The sequence below is a fragment of the Peromyscus californicus genome, unplaced genomic scaffold, assembly GCF_007827085.1.
Source record: "Peromyscus californicus insignis strain IS unplaced genomic scaffold, ASM782708v3 Scaffold_15__1_contigs__length_86483966, whole genome shotgun sequence".
Lineage (NCBI taxonomy): Eukaryota > Metazoa > Chordata > Mammalia > Rodentia > Cricetidae > Peromyscus > Peromyscus californicus.
The window spans coordinates 70,166,505-70,183,009 of record NW_026294447.1 but is presented as its reverse complement, the minus strand read 5'-3'; the positions used below and the strand labels follow the sequence as shown (position 1 = coordinate 70,183,009).

Below are 16,505 nucleotides of genomic sequence, written 5' to 3'. Positions count from 1 at the left end.
CCCATCATGCTCCAGCCGCACTGGGACCCTTCCTACCCCTGCCTCCCATCAACGTCCTCAGTTTGGAGCACCCTTGTCTCTGAATGACCACATTGTCATAAATGCTGTAAATGTCTCCTCCGTGATGAGGCTTCCTGTGGCCTCCTGGTCTACAGTATTTCCCTGGAACACTGCCTTTTTGCATTTTCTGAGTTTCTGTTCTGGTTACGTGTCGTTGCAGAGCAAACTGTTCTAAAACAATCTCTTGTTATGGTGTCTCCTGATCCCACCAGTTAGTAGGAAAGGACACAGGGCATTGTGGGAACAGTTTGTCTTTGCTCTGTGAGGTGTGGGCCCTCAGCTGAGTCCTATAAACTCCTTTGTAACTTTTATTTTATTTTAAAAAGATTTATTTAGGGGCTGGAGAGATGGCTCAGCAGTTAAGAGCACTGACTGCTCTTGCAGAGGACTGAGGTTCAATTCCCAGCACCCACATGGCAGTTAAAAACTGTAACTCCAGTTCCAGGGGATCTGACACCCTCACACACACACACACATGCAGGCAGAACACCAATACACATAAAATAAAAATAAATCATTAAAAATTGTTTTGAAGATTTATTTATTTTATTTTACATGTGTGGATGTTTTGCCTGTATGTATGTCTGTGTGCCATGTGTGTGCCTGGTGCCCTCAGAGATGAGACAATGGAACAGACATGGGTCCTCTGTAAGAGCAACAATGTTCCTTCCTGTTCAGCCCTCTATCCAGCCCCACAATCTTTATTTTTAATTATGTGTATATGTGCGGGCCTGTGCACTTGAGTGCCGGTGCCATGGAGGCCAGAGGTCTTGTATACTTGTGACCTGGAATTACAGGCAGCTTTTGCACCACCCAAGGTGGGTTTTAGGAATTGAACTCAGGCCCTCTGCAAGAGCGGCATGTGCTCTTCACCACTGAGCTCTCCATCCAGCCCTCCATCCCCCAGGCATGGCTAGGGCCGGAGGAGCTTGGGTTTGGTTGAGCCTTTCCCTCTGCTTCCCACCTCCATGGTCGTCTGAGCTTCCTTCCTACGTGGTGACCTCAAGATGGCTAATGCCGTAACAGCTCAGCATTCCGAGTGACAAGTGATGAAGGTGACACACCAGTGCTCCTGAAAGCTGGCACTAGAACCATTGGCTGTGGCCCAAGGGAGGGAGCTGAAGGGTCACCTCCAGCAGAGCAGCGTCAAGGTTATCTCTGATGTTCTACAGCTGCATTCTGGAAAGGTAAAAACACTTCCTTCCTCCCTCCCTCCCTCCCTTTCTCTTTCCTTCCCTCTTTCTTTTCCCCCTCTTCTGTTTAATTTTGACAGAATCTTATTATGTAGCTCAGGTTGACCGTGAACGCTTAATCTTCCTGCCTCAGTTTCCAGAGTACTGAAATTACAGGTATGTACCACCAGCCCACCTTCAACTATAGATATTTAAATTTTTTATTATTGTTCTCATTATTAGTGTGTGTATGTGTGCATGATATGTGTATGTGTTGTGACTACACAGCACACATGTGTAGAGGTCACAAGACCCACTTTGTGGAGTTAGTTAATTCTCTCTTTTACCTTTTGTGGGGTCCAAGGACTGAACTCAGGTCACAAAGTTTTCAAGATAAGCACCTTTACCTGATGAGCTATCTTGCCAGCCCCTCTTAAAGTATATCCCTGTCTCTGTTCCTCAGTTCTATCTATCTATCTATCTATCTTTCATCTGTCTATCTATCTATACATCATCTACGCATCTATCATCTATCTATATCTATCATCTATCTATCTATCTATCTATCTATCATCTGTCTATCTATCTATCTACTATCCATCCATCCATCCATCCATGCATGTATCTATCTATCTATCTATCTATCTATCTATCTATCTATCTATCTAATGTGTTTAGTGTTTTGCCTGTGTATATGTTTGTGTACCACATAGATGCCTGGTCCCTGAAAAGACCAGAAAGAGGGTGTCAGATTCCCTGGAACTTCAGAACAGATGGTTGTGACTTGTCATGTGTGGTTGCTGGGAATCAAACCCAGGTCCTCTGGGAGAGCGGCCTGTGCTCTTAACCCCTGAATCAACTCACCCCTCCCCTCAAGTTATCTTTCAATGAATTTATTAGGCAAGTGTTTCCGGTCCAGCCCCAAATTGTTCCTTGTTTTAGAATTTGGGGTGCTCAAGAGCCCCTTTTTCTCAGCTTGAGTCCAGTCATCAATTTGAGCAATCGAAATGACACCCTACCACCTCCAACACACAGCTCTCTGTGGAAGGAGAGGCCAGGGCAAAGGGCATGTGTGCTCCACTCCCCACAGCTCCTCAGAACCTGACTGAGTGACGTTCCACCAATGAGTGACAAGCCCATCACAAGGGTCCCTGAGGACTCAGACGACCTGAAAGGACTGGCGTTTTGGTCAAATGCACCCTCCATGATGTTCCGCTCCTAACTGTTCCTGCAGTGAACACCCTGGCCAAGGACAAGGCTTTCTTCTTCTGACCCCGGAACTGTCCTGGTCTCTGTCTAGGTTACTGCAGAGGTTGCTGGCCTGAGTGGGAACTGAAAGCCTTGGAGATGCTACAGGGTGGGGTTGGGGTCCTCAGGGTCCAGCCAGAGGCCTGAGCGAGGGAGGGGCACTTTCTTCAGAGAACACATAGCCAGTGACAATGTCTTCCAACAGCTGCAGATGAAGAGCGAAGCAAGAAAGTCATTTCTTTAGCTGAGTCCCCTGGGGCCAGCCCACACCCTCTCTGATCCCTAGCCAGGAACACATGCTGCCCGGACTGCCGGACCGTCCTCCAGGGCTCCGGGCTGGAAGGCAGCTGCCTACACAGAGGCCCCTCTGCCCTGCTCACCATCATGACCTTCAAACAAAGTCTATGGCAGCGGTTCTCAACCTGTGGGTCGCGACCATCAAAAAATACATATTTCCCACGGTCTTAGGAACTGAGACATCTCTCAGTAGCAAAATTACAGTCATGAAGTAGCAACGAAAATAATTTTATGGCTGTGGGTCACCACCACACGAGGAGCTGTATTCAAGGGTCTCGGTATTAGGAAGGTAGAGAACCACTGGCCTGTAGGCAGGCCCCTTTCTGCCCCCTGAGCCCCTGTGTGTTTTACCTCAAGAGATAAAGTAGGACTCTTCAACTAGCACACACAGCCTAAAAAGGTACTCACAACACCTCACGTGTCAGGGTGTCTCTTAGAAAGTGGTTTGGACTCAAAGAAGAAACACAATCTTTGGTTTTTCCAAGACAGGGTTTCTCTGTGTAGTTTTGGTGCCTGTCCTGGATCTCGCTCTGTAGCCCAGGCTGGCCTCGGACTCAGAGATTCACCTGGCTCTGCCTCCCGAGTCCTGGGATTAAAGGTGTGCACCACCACCGCCCGGTAAGAAATACAATCTTTTTTTTGGGGGGGGAGGAAAGTGAGGGAAGTTGAGAGGTGAAAGGAAGAAGTTGGCAGCTGATCCAGGCATCCAGGGCCCAAATAGTGAGTGAGGGGACATTGTGCTTCAGCAAGCCTAGGACAGGGTGACCCTCCTGAGGCCTGAGGGCCCTGGGAGACCCACGTATAGGCTATCCAGAATGTGTGCTCCAGGCTGGGTGTAGGGTGGGAAAATGGGGCTTAGAGGAGACTGGAGCCAGACCTCTCCCCTACTTTTAGAGGTGAGGCTATATCTTTGGGACTGGATGGATCCCAGGGGCAGCCCTGACATAATCTATATAGGGACAGTCTCTGAAGACCGTCCAGGGCCACTGAGACAGTCGAAGGACTCCTTTAACACGTGCCAAAGCTGCAGAGGTCTAGCCAAGAGTGAACGCAGGGAAACTCAGTGCCTCCTCGCAAGTCTGGGATAAGGCTGGCCTCTGACTCTCAGGCCAGTCCTCTTTTGCCTCTGCGTCATTCATTCTGCCTTCTCAGGCCTCAGTTTCCCCAGCTGTCCAAGGGGAAACATATAGGATGTCACCTCACCTATTGTGACATGCCCCCTCACAGCCCGGGAAGGCTCTTTGAGATGAGGAAGTGAGGCTTGGATCTACCATCACGCTCTTCGCCTCTCCCACACCCTCCCTTATCTGCCCGGCCTCCCCCCACTGCTTCCCCCACTGCTCGGGGAGACACACATCCTAAACAGGTTGGTTCCAGACTAGAATGCTTTATTCAAGAGAATCTGGCTTGGCAGTTAGACAGTCCCGGCAGAGACGATTGGTGGGCTGCAAGGGCCCTCCAGGAATCTGCTTGCTTTCCGCAGCCGTACCACTAGGACACACGCCCCTGGCTTGCAGCTGTGAAAAATCCACCAATCTATTGGGCTATTATCCAGCCTGCCCTCTGTTCGGCCCCAGGCCACTCCGCCTGTGTCCCAGATAGGGGGCAGGGTGGTGGTGCTTTGCAAAGGATGAAGAGTGAACTTCTAGGCTGAAAGGCAAAGCCCACAGGCAAGCTCTGTTCTCCAGAGCCAAATGTCTTGTCCTGGTCTCCAGGGTAAACAGTTGATTCCAGCAGCAAGAGGACATGGCTGGGTCCCCTCTACATGTCTTCAATGCAGCCAGGGCCAGAGCTGCTGCCTGGGTGGAGCCGGGAACCAGGGTAGGTACTGGGCCTTCTCTTTCCTTCTCCAGTTCCCTGGAGACCCAGAGCCTCAGGGGCCTGGCTTGCCCCTGGAAAGGCTATTGTCCATGTCTTGCTTCTTCCCAAGCCGAAGCTCCCACGGAACCGTGGCTGGCTTCTTCCTTTCTCTCACGTTCTGTTTAAGGCACTGAATTCCTGAGGGTCCTGTCCTTCCATGCCCCTTATCTTGGAGGGAGCAAGTCATTCAGCAGGGACGAGCTGGCTAATAAATAGAGGGTAGGTACCAGCAGGGAAGGATCTGAGAGGGTGGCGGTAATAAATATATGAGCTGGGTGTGGGGTTTCTCCTCTGAGGGGCTGGTTACCTCCAGGGAACAGCATCACCGTACCTGCCAGAGACCAGACACAGACAAGTCAGGGAGATCAGGACACTGTGGAGGACAAGGTCCCCTCCTACAGAGGAGGGTGGACACAGAGGATGAGGAGCAGCACCCTGGGAACCCTGCTCACACCCGGGCCAGCAAGCCGCTACCTCCCTTGCCAAGCACCTGCTCAGGCTTTGTGCCAAGTACTCATTCACGCTTCACAACACCCCACAAGGATGTTCCTCGCTCACAAATGAGGAGCTGAGGTTCAGTGAGTTTAAGAAGCTTGCCTAAGATCACCCAACTGTTCAGGGACAGAGACATTTGAAGCCAATCTGGCATCACGTAACCGTGTCTCTGGTTACCCCAAGACGCCGATCTTCAGACAAACGTTCCCAAAGACCGAGAGCGGGTGACAGTGGTTTCATTGTTTGTATTATTTTACTACATGTTTTGTGGCCCTGGAGATCGAACTCAGGGCCTTACACATGATAGACAAGCTCCCTACCACTGTGCTACGTCCTCACTCTCCAAATAGGTTTTTTTTTTAAGAAATCAGTTTCCAGCCTTCTGGGATATCCCGTGCTAACTCTGTGTGAGGAAGTACCTGAGCCGTCCTGTCCCAGTTACTGTAGCCCTTTCCTGTCCTTAAAGAAAGACAGGTACTCCAAACCCAACTGTCCCTTAATATGATGTTTACAAGGAGGGAAAACATTTACAGTGCACATGTCTGTACTCCCAGCATTTGGGAGGCTGAGGCAGGAGGATTGCTGGAAGTTTAAAGCCAACTTGGGCTACATAGCACCCTATCTAAAACAATCCTCCTCCCTGCAAATGTTCATGGCCAAGCTAAAATTAAGCAAGAGGCGCATGAGCTTTTGAAATTCTTTTGGGAAATACTCGAACGAGACACCCCCAAACACCCATATCTGAGAAATGGCACGATGGCACTCGGTATCTGTGTGTGTGTGTGTGTGTGTGTGTGTGTGTGTGTGTGTGTGTGTGTGTGTAACTCCCGCTAACTTGGCTGCCAGGTGGGGGGTGTCCCTTCGCTGATCCTCCTCTTCCAGCTACACTGTAGCCTGGGACTCTCCAGCCTGCTGCCCCCGGGGCGTGAAGCATGATGGGTAAGGAACGGCGAGGAGAGAGGAAGGACAGGACCCAAATACAGAGACATTGGCCAGGGAAGCCGAGGCGGGGGCGGGGGTGGGGATTCTACACCTTCCCTAGGGCTGCCCGGAAGGGGGCAGCTGTGTAGTACAAGGCAAACAAGGGAAGAGCAGGAAATGTGGCTGTCACCCCCGTGTCTGGCACACAGCAGTGCTTGGCAGATGCCTGCAGAATAGCCCAACGCTTGCTGTGATGCCAGCCCCATCAGTTTACAAGGAAAGTGATTTGTTTAAGGCCACGCATAGATAAGGGACAAGAACTAAGGTCCCCCGATGCACGTTGGACCTTAAAAGACATGCATTCCCTGTTCTCACCCCAAGATCTCATCCCAGCTTTACCTCGCCCCTCCCTGACCGTTGAACCTTGCTGCCAGGGCAGCCCCCGCCCCTTAGGCCCAGCCTTTTTGCCAGCCCCGTGGCCCCCAGCACACTCACAGGTGGGGTCCCTCAGTCTGTGGGTTTCTGCTTCTCTTTCTTCCTCTTCCCCTTGATTTTCCTCCTGCAACAAGCGAAACATCAGCACAACGTAGCTGGGGCTCCTCAGCTCCTCAGCTAGGACAGGGGCTGGCGGGCCCCACAATCGCCCCGAGCCCCAGACAGTCCGCTTACCTTTCTGACTTCGTCTTCTCCTGGATAGGCCTAGAGAAACAGAAAGGTGCAGGAGAGAAGAGTGAGTGGGCGCTTCCTGCTACCTCCCCACTTCCCATAGAGTTCCTAAGTCCTGGTGACGCCGTTGCACCGGCGCCACTAGGGGGCAGCACGGAGCTGGTGAAGAAGCTATGGTAGAGGCCCCCAGGACTTGGGCTCCTGCCCTACCTAGGTCCTGGCAACCTCCAGAGAGGTCGGAGTTCCCCCTGGGGGCTCTTCATCACACGTTTCTGCTCGCCCTCGCCTCTTGGCATCAAATCTGGGATCTGTTCTCTGCTATTCTACTTTCTCTGTTCACTTTCCCCGCTTCCTTCCAGGGTGCATTGTGTGGGAGTTCCCTCAAGGAAAGTAAATGATGGACAAGACTGTGGACGACAGGGCAGTGGTGGCCACCAGCTAAGGCTGCCCGGCTGGGCTCAACCCCCGCCCCACCGTGGCAACAGCAGGGATCCTGCTTCACAGTCACCAGGCATGTCCCAGCTCTGCCTTCGGGGGCCGTGGCTGTTGGCCCAGAAGTGAGAAGAAAGGTGTCCCTGTTGCCTGGCCTGATGGAAGAGGATAGCTTCAGTATTTCCCAGGAACAGTGTTGCGGACCGGAGGGGCAGCAGGGGCCCTGAGTGCGTCCCACTTTTCCCAGTCACACCTTGCCCTAAGAGTGGCTGGGCGGGCAAACGTGATAGAGACCATGCGTGCGGAGTTGGGGGGCGGGGGTTACGACGGAGCTATTGTTACCTCGCTGGAGGTGAACAGGTTGAGTCAAGGCCCCCAATACTGGCATAGTGGAGAGGGCCCGGAGCCAGGGCTCAGATTCAAAGTGGGCAGCTAGAGTCCCGGGCACTGGGCAAGGCCAGGCCACGTGGCTAGCACTGGGGCTATGGAGAAGGTGGTAACCGCCAAGAAAGGCAGCAGGAAAAATGCAGTCGCAGGAGTGAGAGGGTGCAGTCGCACCTAGATCCCTCTTCCACGCTCACTAGCTGAGCAAGGCCCAGAACTGCACGGAGCCTGGCTGTCCTCGTCCATGCCATGAGGATGAGGTGGCCACGGGGCATGCACCTCGTCTATCTTGCTCATCGCCCTATCCCAAGCACCTAGGCCAGTGCGTGGCACGCAGTGGGCATTGAATAAACATGCATGGAAGATAGTTATCTGCCCCTTCCTTCAGCTCCAGACTGGGCCCCAGACCCCTAATCTGGTGCCCTTGTCCACGACAAAGAGCAGCCTCAAACCTATCTCATTCCTCCTGAACCTAGACAGCATGGCAGGCTGCTGTTCCCAGTAACAAATGTTCCAAGAACCTGGGGGGACATATAGCAAGGCTGAGCGTTGGTCAGAGCTCCCTGGGGACAGTTAGCAGTGTGCTGCAACTCTAAAGACACCACTGTACCTCCTTTTTCTTGTCCCTTCCCTTCTGCGAGGGTTTCAGTCTGCCCTCCTCTAAGCACAGCCTGCTCCCTCCCGTGAGCAGGCAGCCTGGTCCAGAATCAAATACGGGCTTGTGATGTCTTTGCCTCTATGCACCAATTCCCGAGGCCTGTGGCAGGTGCTGCTCACCTCAGAGGGTGGAGATGTGACATGCACAGTCTAGTCCTGCCCGTCGAGGAGAGACTCAGCCTTCCCTTCCTGCTGTGATATCTTAGCAGCTGTACCCCCAGCTGCTGAGGCCAGCTCCTCAGGCCAAGTGGGCTGGTAGGGCGTAGAAAATGGAAAAGCATCTCCCGAGGACCACTTGCTTAGGGAAGCAAATGCAGCTTGCGGCAGGGTGGCAGCCCCCGCTTCTGCCCCTAGGGGCCTTGTGAAGATGTGCCGAGGCTTAGGATTTGCTAAGTGCACAGTCTGTCCCTGAGGCCCACCCAGGACCTACCTGCATTCACAGAGCACATCCTGAGAGAACGTCATCTCCACGTAGGAATGCTGGTCCCCGATGGCGGGGATCTTCAAGATCTGTGGGGAGTAAAAAGTTGATGACCGGTAAGGAGCCAGTGAGGGGTTCAGAGCCTAGATGGGGGCTCAAGAGGATGGACTCTGTGCTGGGAGTAATGGACTCTGGCTTGGGAGGTTGGTTCTCTGTCCCTCTCTGGGTAATTTCTAGAGATTCTGTGGGCTATGGCAGGTGGTGACAGGTGGGGGGGAGCCTCCCTACCTGCATGGTGACATTGGCTGTCTTCAGCGGCACACAGTGTAGACTCTCATCCCCACAACAGCCAGTACAGCGATTCAGGGGGACACAGGATGGGCTGAACATGTGTGCCACCTCATCAGGGTACTCATCCACAATTTCCACCAGTTTCTCCATTGGCCGGCAGTAACTGCGTCCCCATACTTCATTGAAAGGCACCACTATGGGGAAACAGAAGGTCAGGTCCGGTCAGCAGGGACCTGCTTCTTGATGGCCCAGATTCAGCTCCTGGGTTCAGTTCACATGGAGTTCACCTCTTCCATGAAGCTCCTGGGCCTATGTGGGGTCCTTCAGCTCTGGACTATTGCTGCCATCACTCTGGGGTATCTGCTGGCCTCTTAGTTTTGGGGGGCTCAAATTCCAATGGAGAGGAATCTCCCAAGGTCCCAAGTTATCATTCTGTTTTTCTCTCTGGTTCCAAGCTTCCTTGAAGCTTTGAGGACTATGCCCTGGCCACTCCTCAAGCTTCTGGGTCTTTCTCTAGCCTGACCTAGTGCTTCCTGGGCCTTGAGGAACTTGCTGAAAACAGTTCTCCTACCAGGAAGGGCTAGCCTTCCCTCGCCCTATGCCCCAACCCGACTATAGCTTCCTCATGTCCTGTCCTACTTGATATCACTCCTCTGCAGCCAAGAGCATGCCTAGCTATGCGGTCCAGCCTCCTGTCTATGTGGTCCCACCACCCTTTAGGGGAGCTGGGACATATCAGCAGCTTTGAATCTTGCCCTGAGTGGTCCAAGGGCAACCATGCGCCTGTCCCCAGCCCCCACTCCTTCCTGAAGCCTTCTCCATTCATGCTACCAGGAGCGATGCTCTTCTCCGGAGCATAGCCTGGGTCCCCAGCTCACATCCTCTCCCCACCATCACTAGTGGTTCTTATCTCCACCGGAGCCAAAATGAGACTCTGGGAGCTGACCCCCAGTAAACCCAGGCTAAGTGACTCCTGACTGATGAGGTGAGAGTTCCCGGGGGGATTACCAGGGACATTCCCCTGACCCCTGTGATGTCCTGGTGGTGGTGGTGGCGGTATCTCTGGGGGACTGATCTGGAATCCCTCCAAAGATGCTGTTCCTTCAAGGGGTAGCCTAGTACCAGGGCTCCAACGCAAGCGCTCAGGGAGCAGCCAAAGCCAGGCCATCTGGCTGCAGTCCCTTATACTGGCTGTATGACCTTGGGGAGGTCACTTAGCCATTCCAGGTATATCGGTTTCCTGCGCTTGGGAGAGAGAAGCAGCCTGGGAATAGATGGTTGCTAAGGTCACGTATGCCCTGACAGACTGTCTGGATTCAGTGCCTCGGAGCGCAGCCCTGGTCAGCCTTGAGACCAGGCCTGGATCAGCCTGCTCCACATCTGATGACCATCCTCAGCTCATGGGAGACTTGGGACCTGGGTCGCCTACAAGTTGGCCTTAACAGAGAGCAGTGGCCTCTCCCAGCAGACCCCCACTTCTGTGGTCCTTCCTAGGAGACAGAGGGGGCCGAAGTCCATCCCACAGATCCTGTGAGGTTATGTGGCTCTGGGTAATCTCAGAAGAAAAATAAACTTCAGACATAGCAGAGGCCCTCGGGAAGGCTGCAAGCTGGTGGAAAATACCCAGGAGGCGGTGCGTCCACGTGGAGCTGGCCGGGCAGCCACCGAGGCAATAAACCGTACTTATCTAGGCGTCTGGTGTTCCATCCTACACTGCTCTGTTTTGAAGGCACTTGGTTGGGCTAGACCGGGGGCTGGAGGGGGATGTGGGGACCCTCTGACTCTACTTTTCCAGGCTACTGGACACTCTTCTTGAACCCAATTAGGGAAACAAGGCCTCTCTCTCTTCCCAGGCAGCCCCTGAGTCCAAGGAGAGCCTGCCTTTGCAACATGGGTCAGGGGCCACCTCCCTTTCGCCAGCGTCCTGAACTGAGTGTTTAGTCTGAAGCCCTCTTGAGCACCACGCCACGATGAACATTTAAGCTCTGCCGTGGAAACGTAAATAAAGGAGAGAAGCAGTCAGCTGCACAAAAACCTCAGTCACCAGGGCGGGACAGCAGCCGAGGGGGCCTAGCCCCCTCCCGCCACTCACCCAAATGCCTATCCTGCATCCTGTCATGTAAACATGTTGGGTTCCAGGACCCCCAAATCCCGAGACCTGTTAGCGGCCTAGAAAGGCCAAGAGAGAGCTGAGCTGAGGCCTGGTTTACCTGGAAGCTCTAAGAAACAGGAAGGTTCATCCCTGGAGGTCCCCTGTCTGGGTGTGCAGGAAGCACAAAGGCCTGGTGAGAGGCGGGCCGAGAAAGCACAGAGTCCTGTTGCTCCCAGATGCGTGGTGTGCCTCTCAGGAAAGAGTTGTGCTCCACCGCTCTGAAGAGCACCTCCACTAACCCCAAACCTGTTCTGGGTAGGAAGTGGCTAATGAGAGGCCTGGGAGGCTGCTCCCGCCAGCCCTGGGCCCTCCTCTGAGAGCCTCTTTTGGGGCCAGAATGGGCTCCTCAGCTACCTGTCCAACCCTGTGAGTGAGCAGCCATCTGTCCCTAGGGACATGCTACCCAGAATGGAAGAACTCCAAGAAGAACACTGTTTAGTCCGGATAGCAAGCTTCTGGAAAGATCCCTGCAGCAGCCACTGGCCACCAGCTGGAGCCTAGCTGGATCCTCCTCACTGGCCAGGCACCCAGCCAGCCTGCCACCAGGGACACTCTACTTAGGACTGTTTGGCTCCTGTGCAGTTGGGAGGCCTGAGGCTGGGCATGCTGGCACTGTCCGCTACACTGAAGAGTACCTAGAGCTTTGGCTGACCCCTGGGGCCTCTCCAAGCCTCAGGTTCTTCATCTGTGAAACTCTGCTACCCTCCTACTTCCCAGCCTATGGTCAAGCCAAGTAACAGGACACGCCCATCCCTGGGACCTGGAAGAACAGTGGTGAAAATCGGTGCCCATGGCTGAACGTGCTGCCTCTGACTCTGGCATTAGTGGGAGGGGATGGTAGAGTCAGATTTTAGCAGCTGGTGTTTCCTTGGCCACAATGCAGGCCCTTTGCTTGTTAGGATTATGGGTGAGCTGGGCTACACTCTGAATCTACACCTCCAAGCCTTCTCATCAGGATCCTCGGAAGTATATACACTCACGTCTCCTCCAAGGACTCAGAATCTTAACAGCCTTGGGAAAAGAGTCTTTGATATCAAGTACTTATCTAACTCTCCCATTTCACAGATGAGGAAACAGAGGCCAAGACATCTTTGGAAGCTGGTGCCTGATCTTCATACTAAAATCATCAATAAGGGATATGATCTTGGGATGAGAGATGCCTCCCTGCTCAAACCCTAGAGTGCATGATACTGTGCCAACTCCAGAGAGCTCAGAAAATGGGCAAGTCCACGGAGTTGAGGCAGCTACTTCTGTCACTCATTCAGTGGTCGGGGCTTCAGGTGTGAGAGCAGGGACAGGCAGGGCTCAGGGTGCTCCCAAGGGGCTGGTGAATAGACAAGCGGGCAGGCCAGCAGAGGGTGTTCCCAGCCCAAGACGGCAATTCAGCTATTATCTGTGTAAGCAAGGACATCCCTACAAGTACATCCCTTCTCCCATGGTGCTGTTGGAAGCCTCAGCAATGGCATGTGGCCATCCTCCGTGTCTCAGAGAGGCAGGAAGGGAGAAGGAGGAAGGACCTGGCATGAGCTCCCTGCCTTCTGCATGTCCGTCTCTCTGGCAAAGGTCCTACTGCCCTTTGAAGATTATGTCTTGACACAACCCAGGGCAGAGAGTGAAAGGACCAGGGAGGGTGTGCCACAGCCCGCCTCTCTGTAATCAATGGAAAGGCCTGGTCAGAGCTGCACGGCTCCACCAGGGTTGGGATACTGGGGAGGACTCTGCGTCCCGACCAAGCCCCTTGACTGAGTGCCTACTACATCCAGCTCCCAAACTCCAGTCTGGCCTCTGGCACTCAGCGCCAATCCCGTCCACTAAGACTCCATCTGCACCCTGGGTAGCATGCAGGGCAGAGGCTCTGAGCCAGCTGGATGAACCCTGGCTCTCCTGGCCTGCTTTCTGTGTGCTTGGTGAGGTGACCCTAACTCATGACCGCACCTCTCTAGGTTGCTGGGTCACGAGAGGTAGACTCTCTTGGCCTTCAGCCAACATGTCTAGCTTGCAGAACCTCCCCAGCTTACTGTTGGCCTGCTCCCATCCTGCAGACCGATCCCTTCTCTGCTGGGGCTCATTAGGAAAGAAGAGAGGAGCTCGGCTTGCATCGCTGGCCTGGCTGGCTTACCTTCCACTTCTGTTGAGTTGTTGCCAGCAGACAGGGTCCCCTGCAACGGACACAAAGGTGCAGCTGTGAGGAAGGAGCATCTCCTTGGGGGCTCTTCTCTTTGAGTCCACCCTGAGCTCCTCCCCATCCCCTGCACACACTCTGCCCTGTCTCAAAGCTGCCTCTTGTTTTGGGCCGCTAAAGCCCACCTGACTCTCTGGCCTCAGTCTCCTCATTTGGAAAAGGGTAGGAGGCTAGAGGTTCGGGGAGGCTTCTCGGGTTCCAAAGGGCTTCTAATCCTGTGGGGTCTCTCTTCTACCCAGCCCCCAGGCCAGCCCTGCTGGGCCTTCTACAGCCCGCCTTGGCTGGGTGCCAGAGCCCAGGGGGAGGTGATCAGCTGGTGGGAACTCAGGGGCTGGAGCAGGCGGCGCCATGAGGTGGTGCTGCCTGCCAGTAACGTTATACCTCTGGTTAACACTGCAGAGAGAGGCGGATGGCCGGGCTGCTCAGCACGGGACTGCACAACCCATCCACTGCTGGGCCGGGGCTGAGGACTCCCGGGGCAGCGGGCAGTGCAGGGGCAGTGTAGCAGGAAGGGAATGCATTGGCTTTGTCAGGATTTTGCTGCCCAATCTGGCTCCCAGCCAGACTCACCCAGCTCCTGGGAAAAGGGCCCTGCTCACTTCCCCAGGCCCTGCACTCAGGACCTTCAACCACCCACCAGGAGGAAAGGGCATGGCAGGATCCCTTGTCCTATCTGAAGCCCACCCAAGATCCCCCTGCTCAACTGGAGCACTGGCGGGGGAAGGGCCTCAGCTCCCCACCACAAGCTTCTCTGGCCAGGTCAGAGGTCCTGGGGGCGCCTGGTTGATCATGGGGCCTCAACCCTGACCACAAGGCCAGGGAACTGACTGGGATTAGTGGACAGATGCTTTTAGCAAAGCCACTCGGGCTCCAGGGGCCAGACAGGAAACCTTCCTCTTTCCCTGTGGCTTCCCTTCCCCCATCAAGACAGCCCCTAGGATTTGGGGACTGCCCAGCCAGAGGTCTCCTCCCTGAGGTCCAGACCAGTCCCTGGGAAATAAGTGGGCATCCCAGCAGGAGCTGCTCTCTGAAGTGGGTCTGTAATTTCAGACCGTAGCCCCGTGGCTATGTCTGGGATGAGAAGGTCAAGAGAAGCCAGGCCAGGTCCTTACCTGGGAATGCACAGCCAACCCAGCCAGGACTTGCAAGAAGCAAGTGAACAGCTTCATGGCCAGCACCTTTTCAGACGTCCAGAGCCAGGGTTCTTCAAGGCACAATCACCATGCTCGTCCCCTTGCGGGAGACGCTGATACCGGAGGAGAGCTGAGTAAGGGGTTGGGTGTCCCACTCACTGCAGTCCTGGGTCTCTGCCGTCAGTGTGAGCATCCGCTGGAAGTCGGGGAAGTCCGAGCTCACAGGTAAGGCTGTGGCTGAGGAAACTGGTCGGGAGTTGACCCCGCGAGATGGATCGATGTGAAAGGGTCCTGGGCGTCCGGTGACCCTAGCTCCTCTCGTGGCTGAGCAGAAGTCTGAAGATGCAGTTTCCTGCTCAGGCTGCAGCTCCCCTATGAACTGAAGCTAGTCGGCCGCTGGTTTTCAAGGCTGTGCATGGGGCGTGGCTGCAGCCTGCCCCGCCCACTGGGTCCCGAGGCCCCAGGAGCGGCCCCGAGCGCTGAGAGCGGGTTGGCGGTGAGACCTGAGTGCGCGTGACCCCCGCAGGGCGCGGTAGGGGCGCTGCCGGCGCAGATCACCCGGCCCCTCCGAGCCTGGCGCTAGCTCGCTCCGGGATCAGCCCGCAGCGACGGCCGGGGTTGCACCTGGCTCTTCTGGTGCCACCTTCGGTGGGAACCTTCAGGTGCTGACGTCCAACGTCTGCCATGGAGATGGCTGGGTACTTTAGTGACTTCTGCAGGGATCACAGCCTTAAGAAGGCAGCATCTCGCTGTGGCCCTCCACGGCCACTACACGCCATGCCTACAACCCCGGGGTGGTGGTGGTGGTGGTGGTGGTGGTGGTGGTGGTGGTGGTGGTGGTGTGGTGGCGGTGGTGGTGGTGGTGGTGGTGGGTGGTGGTGGTGAAGAAAGGATTACTAAGCCCATTTTATAGACTAAGAACCTGATCCTATGAGAGGGCTCCACCTGCGGATGCTGAACAATGTTCATATTCACACTAGGAAAGTGTGTGTGTGTGCCCGCGGGCATCTGCCTGCGTGGACAGGGCTCTGGCAGAGAAAGCAAGCAAGCTACGTGCCTCCAGAACCGTCCTTCTATTCCACTGACTACCTGAACTCATAGGCAGGCACAGGGCGGCCCAGCTGTGGGCAGCACCCAGGAAACACCCCAGGGCACCTGGCTAGACCTAGGTCCAGGACACCACTTCCTCCTGTCAGGCCAGGCCAACCTACTAGAGGTAGGGACTGAGTTAGCCTAGTACCACCTCCTGAGCCCAAGCAGAGGAGGGTGTGTTCTAGGGGAGCTGGTGTGTACTGAAAAGAGGTGGTGTCTTCACGGGCGTTTGAGTGTAACTATGAAAGTCGGTATATGTTACCGACTGAACATCCAAATATTACTCTGTGTGTCACAGGTCTGGGACTTTGCGTATCTTTGTGTACTAGTATGATTGTGTGTGTGTATGTGTGCGTGCGCTGTGGCCCTGAAGATGTTTGATGTTTGAAAGTGTGTCTGCATATGTGTTTTGATGGGATAGTGAGTGTGTACCTGCCAATGTATGTCCTGTGTGTGTGAATACCTGGGCATCGAGGTGTGATCATGCACATCTGTGCTTTTGTGGTAACCTCCTTGGCTCTTCCATCGCTCTCCATCACTGCCACCCTAACAAACCTCTGTGACTAGCTTGTGGACTGCAAGAAAGCTGGCAGGGTTCAGTCAAAAGTTGGTGGGTGGCTGTGGGGGAGGAGAGGGGCCTGGGAGGTGGCTTTGGGATCACATTCCATTCAGAGGCAGGGAGGCCTGGGCAGTCCTGGATCTCACCCCCAGTGACCTCTGCATCTGTGGCTCGCTGCCCACCCACAAGGGGCTGCCAGAGATGCTGCCTCTCTGTCTGGCCGGCTCTGGAGCCAGGGGCCGGTCACCGGCCAGCTAAGCGGGGGCTGCAAAGAACATTCTGACGAGCTGCAACACGCTGGGATTGTGGAGCAGACAGACAGTCTTCCTGGCTCCAGAGCATGGTGCAGGATGCTGTGGACAGTTGTGATAGGCACTCACTCCCAGCATCTCGTGTTCCCATGGGTGTTTCAGTGTGTCTATTCCGAGATGGATTTATGAATGTGGGCACAAGCGTGTATTGTGCACTAACCCTAGCCCTTTA

The 16,505-nt window shown here is 54.7% G+C and overlaps 1 protein-coding gene across 1 annotated transcript; it reads right to left on the bottom strand.

The window, feature by feature from the left end:
- Positions 1-4,154: 4,154 nt before the first annotated feature.
- On the bottom strand, positions 4,155-14,728 carry Pgf (placental growth factor). The gene is made up of 7 exons (XM_052738231.1): positions 14,351-14,728; positions 13,176-13,215; positions 8,902-9,098; positions 8,623-8,702; positions 6,723-6,752; positions 6,549-6,612; positions 4,155-4,968 (listed from the first exon to the last, which is right to left on the bottom strand). The coding sequence occupies exons 1-6, from the start codon at positions 14,405-14,407 to the stop codon at positions 6,561-6,563; spliced, it is 456 nt and encodes a 151-aa protein (XP_052594191.1). The 5' UTR covers positions 14,408-14,728; the 3' UTR covers positions 4,155-4,968; positions 6,549-6,560.
- Positions 14,729-16,505: the final 1,777 nt, after the last annotated feature.

Excerpts from the sequence above, each read along its gene's own strand:
- Pgf (XM_052738231.1), bottom strand. The coding sequence starts at position 14,407 with ATGAAGCTGTTCACTTGCTTCTTGCAAGTCCTGGCTGGGTTGGCTGTG. Across the intron at positions 13,216-14,350 it reads GGTTGGCTGTGCATTCCCAG|GGGACCCTGTCTGCTGGCAA; the intron begins GTAAGGACCTGG and ends TGTCCGTTGCAG. Across the intron at positions 6,753-8,622 it reads GATGTGCTCTGTGAATGCAG|GCCTATCCAGGAGAAGACGA; the intron begins GTAGGTCCTGGG and ends CTGTTTCTCTAG.